At 39.7% G+C, this 12325-nt stretch overlaps 1 protein-coding gene across 1 annotated transcript; it reads left to right on the top strand.

Annotated features, from left to right (window-relative positions):
• Nucleotides 1–4481: 4481 nt before the first annotated feature.
• On the top strand, nucleotides 4482–11816 carry trnau1apb (tRNA selenocysteine 1 associated protein 1b). The gene is made up of 9 exons (XM_053437850.1): nucleotides 4482–4659; nucleotides 6040–6137; nucleotides 6640–6739; nucleotides 7531–7583; nucleotides 7707–7835; nucleotides 8304–8420; nucleotides 9399–9687; nucleotides 10192–10234; nucleotides 10510–11816. The coding sequence occupies exons 1-9, from the start codon at nucleotides 4624–4626 to the stop codon at nucleotides 10635–10637; spliced, it is 993 nt and encodes a 330-aa protein (XP_053293825.1). The 5' UTR covers nucleotides 4482–4623; the 3' UTR covers nucleotides 10638–11816.
• Nucleotides 11817–12325: the final 509 nt, after the last annotated feature.

Genomic DNA, 12325 nt, shown 5'->3' with positions numbered 1-12325 from the left:
TATTTACTACCCAAAATCCATAAAGAACCACCAACATGGACCATACCCTATGAGGTTCCTCCCGGTAGACCAATAGTCTCGGACTGCAACAGTTCCTCTTACAACATCTCTGAATACATAGAACATTTTCTTGGACCCCTTTCCAATAAACATCCAGCATACATAAAAGACACACACCATTTCATCAACATCATCTGACCCATGGTTGTTCCAAATCTGGCTTATTTATTTACAATAGACATAGATAGCTTATACACAAACATCCACACAACAATAGGGATCAAGGCAGTAACGACCATTTTCAACAACAATCCAGACAACAATAGGCCGGACAAGGAAATTATTCAACTTCTCGACATTTGCCTCAATAATAACGACTTTTCATTTAATAACAAACAATACTTGCAAAATTCACGGAACAGCCATGGGCCAGAGGTATGCACCATCATACGCGAAGGATTAGGGTTAGGATTAGGGTTCTGGGGGTAGGTACGTGTTTTTACTGGGGAACCTGTGGGCGGGAGTCTCTCCGAGACAGGGGCCGGGGGTGGAGCATCGTGGTTGCTGGAGCGAGTAAGAGCGAGAGATGCCAAAGTGCTATTTTTTATATGACGGAGGAAGCGTTTGGAATAGCCCCTGTACCTGAGACTAGCAAAGAGGATGGGAATGTATGTAAATCTGTAAAAGCGGATGATTTTGGATTTAATGATACCTTTAAATGTGTGTTTCGGGTGATAGCTGTTCTTGTGAAGTAGTGCGTGTGTGTTTGTTGTTTTGAAATAAACATTAGTGAGTAATTGTGTGTATGGCGAAATATTTGAATGGTCAAAAAAAACTGTGGTATCCAGAAAATTTACTTTGATGTATTTTATTTTTATGGATGGGTGATGGTTGTTGAGTGTGTAAATGAAATCTGAAAATAAAGAAATATCGTGGTGCCAGATGCCAAAAATGTCGTCCAGAAAACGGAGGTAGGTGAGTGGTTTGTGGGTGCACTTGGCTAGTGCTTCTCGCTCCCACTCGCTCATATAACCCTAACCCTAACCCTAACCCTAACCTGGTGGAAGTGGGCCTCTCCGGGATCACACATAATCATCCACTCAACAACCCTGACCCCAACCCCATACTAGTACCTTTCATATCCACCTTCTCCCACAGAATAACCCGACTCCATAGCGTCATCAAACATAACTTCACTCATGCTCAAACATTACACCCGGCCTTTCATAACCACAACCCGCTTTTAGGAAAAATACAAATCTTCATAGCTTACTGATAAAATCTAGATACATAGATAATAGACCCCCCATTCAAACACAATACGACACACACTACAAAAATAGAAAATTCATTTCCAACCCCCACAGCAGAACAGCATTTCCCACACTCGGTACATTCTCCCTTAATACAAGCAACGTCATTTACATTATCACATGCACCACATGCAATAAACACTACATCGGCGAAACCAAACACACCATACTCACCCGACTCAAGCAACACATATATAACATTGGGGAAGGCAAGTTAACCACCCCCCTCATTACCCATTTTCAGCTTCACTCTGTTAATGATCTCATAATCTGAGGTCTGCAATCCGAGGACCACTGGACCATTGGACAGAGAAAGAGGACCAAAAAATATGGATTTTCAAATTATGTACCATTACACCCACAGGACTCAACAACAACTAGTTATATCAACAGGACACCCACCCCTGGACAACCAGTTTTACCCCTTTTTCCAACTCCGCCCAACCTTTTTTTTCCTTCTTCAACCAGCAATGCTGCCTGAGACCCTTCCAGGTCCCCCGAAGCACAACCTTGACACACATGCCTCGGGGGAGAATCGAACCGGTGGTCTCTAGGCCAGGGGCGTCATCTCTACCACTACGCCATTGTTTTTAATTTTAATTTTTGTTTTAAAGCATTTCACTATCTATTATTCTTTACAATGGTTTATGTAACCTTTAAGACCAAGGAGCATGAGCCTTCGATATATAGAAAATTTAACGTATCTTTAATCTTTAACATTAAACATATTTGTGATCTTAAACAGTCCTTTTCCTTTACATTTATTTCTGGGGCTTTTTATAACCTTTATTTATTTAATTTTATAGGACAGAGGCTTAGATGTGAAAGGGGAACAGAGAGAGTGGGGGAGGACATGCATAAATGGCTGCGGGTTGAAGGCTTTCCTCTATGTGGCAGCAGCTCTACCAAGTGGCTAAAAGCCACCCCAAACAGTTCTCTTCTTCCGGAACATTCCATTTATTCCTTTATTTCTTTATTTTTACATTTTTCCTTTCAATAGTCATATTTCATCACAAAATGCAAAAATCTAGATTAATAATCGTGGATTCCAGCAGTCCCCTAAATGTATTATTATTCTCATCAAGATCCATGAATTATTCTCTGGGAAATCAGTGAAAATGTAAGATAATGAAATAAAACTGTGAATCCACAATTACTGCCGTTTGAAAAAGTCTAAAATAGGCAAAAATATTACATACGGAGTCTTAATTATGTTTAGCTATCTCTGAATTATTTTAATGTTCATATATATATATATTTGCCAATATATTGGTATTGGATTTTTTACTACCCACTGTCAACATTGGGATCTGAACCACAAGTCCACATAGGACGGGCTCTCAGGTTTTAGTTTTTGCAGGTAAATGAGTCGGTTTGGGTCTTAACCTAAATCTAAATCTTACCCTAACCTTAAAACCAATTCTTAACCTTCAAACGGTCCTTTGAGTTTGTGAGGAACAGCCAAAATGTCGTCATAATTATGGTATCAGACCAAAATTGGGCCTCAAAACTATAGATAGACATACACACGTTTATCTGAATGATGAATCTAACCTGGGACAAACGAGATCCCTTGAAATTTGTTACGATAGTGGAGGAGGCAGAGCGAGATTTGAGGCTCCGTCATATATCTGTTTTTCAAATAATCTTTTGGCAATAATTCATTGACAGAAAAACCCGTCAATGATATGAATTTCTTTAATGTATCAGCTAGAGTAGCAGGGCTTCATCTGATTGGCCAAATATATTGAAACGCAGACTATGAATGTGTGGCCCATCGAACACCATTTATCGCAGTTTTTGCCGCCTACAAAAACTAGGGCTACGTTGTAGCACTAACGGGGCCGAGCAGAGGCAATTTCAAGCCTGTTGCGGTCGGTGAAGAGAGAGCGATCGATCACCAAGCGCACGTCTCTGCATTGCATCCGTTTTAAGCTCTGCGGCCAGGGTAAACGCTTCACTTCCTGTAGCCATCAGGTGGCGCTGTGGTTTTAAGTCGTGATGTCTAGTTTGGACTTGATTGGACCAAATATGTCTGAGATACAGAAGCTCGTGTTTTGATGGCGATTTCGTGTGTCATGGCGAGTTGATGAACTTTGATGCCAGGCCATTAATAAGGTGTTTGATGAAAAGTCACAGTAATCTGATACCTACATTATCATGTCTTGAGACCCATTTGATACAGTTTGACATGGTTGCGAAAAGTGGATGAGGAGGAATACATCTAAGTGTAAGACGTTACAAAAGCAAGACATTTATTGTTTCCACCAGGGGGCGCTGCGATTTTAAGTCACGATTTCTGTGTAGATGTCATCAGGTTTCGACTCTTTTCGTATATGTCTAGTTTGCACATGATTTGACCAAATATGTCTAAGATACATAAGCTTGCTTTGGGATGGCGTGTAATCAAACTTTGACGCCACGCCACGGTTACACGGTGTGACGAAAAGTTGATTTTCGAGGCAGTTTTGATCTCCATCTTGTTGTGATGACACTCTCCTAAATTTAAAGTTGATCTGATGAAAGCCCTAGGACAAGTACGTCAAAGTAAAAATGTGAAATATAGCCAAAATGGCGGGCTTCCAGTCATGTTTTTCACAATGCTCCTTGAGGCTTTTTTGTATGAATACTCACGATACACCTGTGTTCTGATTTTGGTGAAGATTGGTCGTTGGGAAACCTAGGGGCTGCGTTCCAGGGGGCGCTGTTGAGAAATTTTGCCACGCCCAATTAAAATTACTCCAGAATACTAAAATGTCCGCAGACCTTGAATTTCCTGCAAAGTTTCACAACTTTTTGAGCATGTCTAGACCCTGAAAAAGCCCCCCAAAGGGGAATAATAATAATAATACAAATCCTTACAAATCCTCTCACCATTCGTTGCTCGGGCCCTAATGATATTACATCATATATCATTCACACAAACACACACACACACACACACACACACACACACACACACACACACACACACAGTGGATGTGCTCTGAATGCAGCGAGCACAGAACAAATCCTGTGTTTTTATAGGTGAGATAGAAATTGAATGTCTTAATATGTAATACTAAGAAACAACAAATCCAACAATAGTCTCCTTTGTACAATTTCTCTAAACAGATTTTGAAGTCTTTTCATTTGAAACGGGGTGAAATCCCGACCGGAAGTATTAGTATGAGCCGGAAGAGGAACCCTGAACGCGTATGTTTGGCTCAACGTGAATACAACTTTTAAGGTTGTAAACAATCGCCTCTGTTTTTCTCCTTCAAACACCAACTAACTCCTCTATATTATCACCGCGGCTCCAGACGTGAAGATGTTCAACAGACAGACGAGCCTGTGGATGGGGGACGTAAGTTTGAAGCCTGTTTCAGTCAGTGCGGGGACGTTAGCTTAGCCACGCGCGCTGGCTGCTAGCGCGATTACATAAAGTTAGCCTGGATACTTGACACCAGTCGAGATAGGTTAGACTTCGCAATTTGAATATGTTTACCAAGATACAACTTTGACATTTTTAGGTCACATTTGTCACCAAACACTCATTTGTTCCCCTTGAAACTCTCCACCTTGCAGGAAGCTTTAGCTAAACACCTTGAGTTGAGCTAATCTGAAAATAGCATATGGTTATTTCCAGTTTCATGTATTTAATTCTAAGATTCCTCTAGAGACACATTTTCCTCAAACCACTGCAGCTGTCGCGCAGAGCCTCGGTTGAGCATCTGACTCAAACAGGCAGTGATGGCTTAGCTCCTTTAAACTTGATTGGCCAAAACCCCGGAAGCCAGTGATTTCGAGCACTGCCTCATCCTCTTCCAGGTGTTGATGCGCTACAACAAAAAATATTAAACTAAGTAACAGGGAACTAAAAGGGACACAACATAATATGAGAGTGGACCTGACATGGACCTCAGCAAGACGTCTCTGTCCAGTCAATTTGATTGTTGCCGAGCACAATTGTGGATTATGTCTTTCAATCTCAAACATTTATAACATCTTCTATATATGACAATGATAATAGTTATGTTTGGTAAATGCACTCAATAGTTGAACCAGAAATCATCTGCTTTGATGAAATATTAATGCTAATGGTGCAAATAAAATGTTATTCTGTTGTCACCAAAACCTGTGCTCTCTGTTATTTGTATGGTGTAGTACAGTGGGTGCTCATAATACACAAATAATGTTTTTTTGTGAGAACAAAATGTGTTTAGAGTTGTTGGCCATATTATGTAGACATCGAGGATTTGACATCACCTCATTATTTAAAACTTTGGCCAAATTTATTTGCCTTTGATGCTGCAATATTGAACACTGTTATTGTAACACTTGTCACGACAAATAATAAACACGGGCATAATAGGACCCCTTTAAAAACTGATGCAACAGTTTGAAGGAACTGTTGTGTGTTAACATTAGTCACAGCTAACATTGAAAAGTGCAAACCTATGCAACGCTATTGATAGCTCTCAACTTAACCTCAATGTGTGCCTCATTTTACTTCTGTGAACACATTCTTTTACATTACATTTTTGTACATTATTAAAATAATGTTTTTTTTACCTGTTACTAAAGTATGTAGCAACAAGTCCTAGAAAAGACCATTAACAATCTGAACCAGTTTTGTCATCGTTTGTTATTTCATCTTTTATTATACAGTTATGTACATGCTCATGTACTCTTGTTAACATTGGCTAAGATTTCATGTGTAAAATGTGTTTACATGTGTGTTCAGTTGGACCCATACATGGATGAGGACTTCATCAAGCAGGCCTTTAGTGCCATGGGAGAGACGCCATTTGGAGTCAAGATCATAACTCACAGGATAACAGGGTAGGTTATACAGAGCACCTCATGCCTTACATCAGTGTCCGTGGAAAACACTGAACACACACAATGATTGCATTATTAGATGTGCTGGTATTTTAATTCTCAGAGAATTGTTTATAAGAGTTGGGAAACTGGAAAGTGTTGGCCTACTGTAAGCAGCTTACTGTTGATATAAGACTAGCCTACTGACCTTAAACCATAAAGTGACCAAGCTGTATATCTGGTACATAGTTCTGTCCACGGCACAAGGTCAGATTTTTAGGATTCAATACCTCCATCCTGAGAGATCACATGTGGCCAGCATTTACATGTGTCAGCTGAGGAGGAGGTCCTTCATACGGGCCCAGACAACCTCCGAATGTGGTGTGGAGCGATTGGATCGCACTCTGATCTGAGTGTGATCACACCTGTGTTGAAAGCGGTCCTCTTTTGACTGGATCACAAAAACCTAAAGGTCAATACAAGGTGTGTACAAGGCCTTTGACATTTCTATCTTCCTGTGCAGTGGTTCTGCAGGATACTGCTTTGTGGAGCTGGCAGATGAGTCAAGTGTTGACCGCTCCGTTCAAAGACTGAATGGAAAACTGGTTCCAGGATCAAATCCGGTAAGTTCTATGGTGTAATTTCAAAAAATATAAATCATATCTGATGGATCTTTACTGCATTACATAAATATTGTTTCTACACAAATATATAAATATTATTGACGATTCAATATTACCTTTCTTTTTTTTTTTCCAGTATTAGACTTAAAACAAATTTTAATTGTTGACGTGACTGTGGATAGTGGAGCTCAACTAGTCTTGGTCCTACTTTTTTACCACAGAATCTCGTCCGGTTGAATGTTTGATATATCAACTACAAGTGAACCAGATCTATTCGATTTGCAATCTGTGTTTCGTTTATTTTAATTTATTTTCATATTGTGCTGTACCAGTTACAGACACTATAGAGTTTTTACTATTGATTTGCTGAGGTGACTAAAAATCTCCATCAGCGCCTGGTAAGATAAAACAAAAATAACCGTTTCTAAATCTAAAGTGACGTGTAACGCTGTGAGCTTTAGTTGCTTGCTGCTGAATTTGAAATGATGTTTGCCCTCTGAGCTGGGCCAAGCTACTGGACTCCCCTGTCCACCGGCCTGTACCTGCTGCTGAAGGTGGCTAAAAGGCTGCTTGTACATGAATGTACTTTGTTTGAAGCTGTGAATAGAGTCTCTGGTAGGAACTAACTGAGGAATGGGCTAAAGGCTGGTCTGGGTGGTGGAGGTATGTAAACCCAAATAACAACAACCATAATAACTCCATTCTCTATTTCCAGCAATATCAGTGCTATAGTACACGTCTTTGGAGTTTGAGCTCTGCTCAGTGCATTTGTCTTCTCTCCCCATGTGCAGCCCCGGAAGTTTAAGCTAAACTATGCCACCTACGGGAAACGGCCAGAGGCAGGGTAAGATCTGATTGATATTCCTACAATACACACTTTTGATAACAAATATTAATATTAATCTAAATTTGATATTTTTATATGTTTTATAAAAATAATAATTGACCACTTTTCTCCAACCATAAGGCCAGAGTTTTCAGTATTTGTAGGCGACTTGGCCTCTGAGGTGGACGACTTCCAGCTACACCAGGTTTTTAAGAAGTATACTTCCTGCAAAGGAGCCAAAGTCGTCACCGACCAGTACGGATACTCCAGGTATGTTAGCCCACTTGAATATACTGGTTAGCAATATTAAAAGTATTGTGTAAGATTAGATATTTTTTGTTTAACAGTTGTTGTTGTATGTAATATTGTGTTGTGAACATATTTTGTACGAAATATGCAATAATATGAAGTGTTTCCTGGTTTTATTAGTGTCGTGATTATTTGGATGGCAGTGCTGTGGACGTTGACCACTAGAACATCTGCATCAATCTCAAAAAAGGCTGAAGATATGTTTTCTTGCGGTCTTATGCTAAAACTATTGTTTTCCCCATATAGGCTAAGCAAGAGCAACTCACAATTCAAGTGATGCTACCTCATGTTAAAAGTAAAACAACAAGTTTCAGTTCTACCATAATAATACCCATTATATTCTGTTTCTCATTATAAGTGGCTATTTGATGCCAATCATGTAGTGTGTGTTGGTGTGGAACGGAGGTGTAATTGTTGTTTGACTTGCAGAGGTTATGGTTTCGTCAAGTTCGGGGAGGAGACCGAGCAGAAGAAGGCGATAGAGGAGTGCCAGGGAACAATGCTCGGTGGAAAGCCGCTCAGACTCAGTATTGCTGTGGCAAAGAGGTAAGTTGCTGACAAAGAAACATAGGAAATCATTTTTGAGGGATCATTAATACCATCACATCCAGACATTCTTTACAAAGGCTAATGTCATACATGCAGTGGCTCCTGAAAGTATTAACACACTTTTTACACAATGAATCTAGATTTAGGTGCAAATGGGAAAAATTGCCTCTTTCCCCAAATAATGCACATTGACAAATTTAAAAAATGCTTTTAGAAATGTTTGCAAAAAAAAATGAATATTGATGAAGGTATTCAGACCTTTAATTTTATACCTTATAAAGGCGGTTACTTTGGTAGCAGTGATGCCTCCAAAACCTCCTGGGCAACTCTATTGAAGCTTTGCATAGCAGATCCTCCAGTGTCTATCCAGTGCTATTTAATTTCTGTATTTTGCATCTTTCATTCTGTTCCCCTTACAACATGCTACTACCAGCACGCTTCATCTGCCTTTAGGTAGTGCCTGGTCTTCACCAGACATTGTGTTTGGAGTTCTGTTCCGTTTATCAAACCAGAAAGTCATTAAAAATGCTATCTGTCATAAAGACCCGATGGAGTGCTGCTGAGATGGTTGTCTTTCCAGCATGTTCTACCATCTCTGCGGAGACTACCATGTTCATGTGAAAAATGAGTGTGTGTTTTTAGCTTAATTTTTTCATCGACATCTGAAGAGTTTCTTGGACTTCATGGCTAAGTTTATTTCCTGACCTGCCAGTGTGAATTGATATTGCATATGCAAGGGAGTGGCTTTCGAAACAATGTCCAGTCTATTCATCATCAATCGCTTCTCATTTTTCCTTATATATCATTGAGTGTCGATATTATTTGAAATCTACGGCCCATTTAAGAGTGCATAAGGGAAAGGGAGGTGAATACTTCCCTTTGCCCCTGCACAGCTTGATGGGATGAAGTGATGTAAACTTGTTCTCCCATTCCCTTGAAATATGTGATACTTGAATTGAATTTCTTATTTTACAGCCAGAAGATGAGCAGCTACCACGGGGGCCAGGGCCAGAACTACCACAGCAACTACAACCAGTCTCAGTCCAGTTACTACGGCAGCCAAAGCGGCGGGGGTCAGGGGGGTTACTACCCTCAGTGGGGGGGCTACGATCAGTACAGTGGCTATAACAACAGTGGATACAACAATGGATACAACAGTGGCTACAACTATGGGCCCTATGGATACCCTCCACCAGGCCAAATTATGCCACCTCCTCCCACGGGGATGCCACCCGCGTCCACAGACACTTCAGGAGCTGTAGAGGTGAGGGAAGCTCTACGATGTCAATATTTTTGCCTGATTTGTCAGTTTTGCTTAGAATGTTTAGGGATCCCTAAACAGAAACAATTTAATTTGTGTGTCCATTAAGAAGGCAAACAGGCATATATTGTCTTATATCTTTACTGGATATCAGTTCTGATGTGTTTTCATCCAGTCTGTCTCTTGGTGTTACTAGTTTGGAAAAATGATAAATGCACACATAGACAAAGCAAAACCAGAAATCCGGTTATACAGCATATATTCAACACTTTACGTATTTTGAAATAAAACAAGCTGCTTTCCAGATTATTGCAGAAAGCCGACTTAAATACTGAGTTATATTATAAAAAAAAAAATTATTCATTTAAAGGGATGAGGTAGTAAGGGATGTACTACAACATCTCTAAATGTTGTTCTAAATGCCTATGTCTTATTTGTGCCAAGATTCTTTTCCTTCAGCATGAGAGTGTTAAATATAACTGTCACGGTTTCATGTGTCCCCTGCAGAGCCATGAGGAGGCTGAGGATTTAGAGGAGGATAATGCAGAAGGTGAGACCCTGTTTCCTTCCACCAAACCGATATGGTCTTATGCCACTAAAATGTGCATATTAAAACATGTACATGATTTCATTATTTCACTTTATATGGTTTAGGACAATGTCATACAGCTGTGACGTTTATGTATTTAATGAATTGTAATGATAAAAAGCCAAAGAGATTCGGTTCATTAGCTCCTGCCAACATAGCCACCGATTTACAGTATTTGTCTTTCACTTTGACAACAAACATTGAGGATGAGTTTGAATCATGTGGATATTTTACAGACCCAACCTCTGCCTGCGATGTGGACCAGTGGAACAAAGACTTCATGCAGCGCAGCGAGGAGCTGTACGACGCCATAATGGACTGTCAATGGGACTCTGTTGACTCCACCATCACCTTCATTCCTTGATAACTTCTTTATTTTCTCCTCGGATTCTCCCAAACCCTTGAATACTTTTCTTTTTCTACGCCATTATAGTCTTGATCGAAAGCTACACTGACGCCTTATAAAGGCCACTTTAGAATTACATGTACCTCTTCAGATCCTTAAAGTGCATAAACCTTCACTAGATTTGAATGTTTACCATGTTGGTAATATACAGAAGGTGGCTCAATAATCAGAGAGGTTACTGTGTGGTTCATGCCATTCAGTAAGAATTTATTAGTGTAAGGATGAAGTGCTGGCGTTGCCCTTTCTGCTGTGGACTGCTATAGTAGCTGCAGCAAGGTAAACTGAACGCTGTGTAAATCTAGCTGCTTTCACTCGTGAACTTGCATCAACAGAAACATGTTTGTTTACAGGTCATGAACCTTGGCCTGTATCATGACATTTGCCTCTTTTTCATCCTGAGATAATTATATTTTTAGTTTTTAACCATGCGTTGTGTCCTTTGTGTTATAAAGCGTTTCATCAAGGCACCCACCCACTTAAAGGTTTTACTAAGGGCCTGGCAGGAAAAACTCCGGAGATTGTCCGGAGCCTCTAGCTGGGACATCATGTCACCATTTAATGTCACAGAGGAACAAATGCAACTTGTCACTTATTGTTTGTGGATCCATGTTGAAATGGTCTCACCACTAGATGTTAACTTTGCTCAGTGAATATGGCCCAAGCTCTTTAGGTAGTAAATTAAAACTATGCCTTTATTGTCATTTGCCATGAATTATAATAGATTTTTATATGCGTCAGTCTGTCTTGTTGTTTTTATTTTTAATGAAGGAACTGTCCTGGGCTTGTGAATTTAAAAATTCTCAGATTTAATGAACATTATCTGGGTCAAGTTGTGTAAAAAAACATTGACACATGTTGATATTGAGTTTACCAAACAGGTATTAAACCGAAGTATAATTTATGACTGTTTTTCCAGACAAAGAACTTTCTTTTCTGTTTAACAGCTGAATGGTACAACCTCCCAAATCTTCTAAGCGCTGTGAAACTGTGTCATGATTTTGTGAGGTAGACAGTTGAATTGCTGTAGCAGATGTTTTGTATGTTTTCTTTGTGAAGACATTCTATGGGGGAAAAAAAGGAGGCAATGGTTTTGTGTCTTCTTTTTTAGAGAAGTAAAGACTAATGTGTTTCTCTTGAGATGACCTGTATTTATTCAGTATATTCACATTATGCAGACCTATTACATTGTATTACCTCTGCCAAGGAGTTTGTCTGTTATTTAGCAGCATTACACAAACTACCAAACATGGGTCTGGGAAAGGATACTTTTTTTTACATTCACAAATTCTTCAGGGAATAATGCATTGATTGTAGATGAAAAAACAGGCTTATATAGGAGACTGATATAAGAGTGTGCAGCTTGATTGCATTGAAGTGATTCTTCTCCTGGGTGCTATTCTAATCTCGCAGGTTTGACTCTACATGGGCAAAGGTGTCAGTTTTTGACCACCAGTCTACCCAGAGTGAGAAGTTAATTTGGGAATTATTTGACAATCTCTCCATTTACAAATGTATTCAGACACTTTGCTGTGGATGATTGAGATCTGGTGGTCAGAATGGCTGAGATGTACATAAGGTTCCACATTCACACTGCAGCTCTCAAAATCCAAGGAATTGTCTGTAGACCTCCACATTAACACTGTGTC

The sequence above is a fragment of the Pleuronectes platessa genome, chromosome 13 (genome assembly GCF_947347685.1).
Source record: "Pleuronectes platessa chromosome 13, fPlePla1.1, whole genome shotgun sequence".
NCBI classification, from domain to species: domain Eukaryota; kingdom Metazoa; phylum Chordata; class Actinopteri; order Pleuronectiformes; family Pleuronectidae; genus Pleuronectes; species Pleuronectes platessa.
Note: the sequence above shows the minus strand (reverse complement) of the source record. Positions and strands in the feature narration are given on the sequence as shown.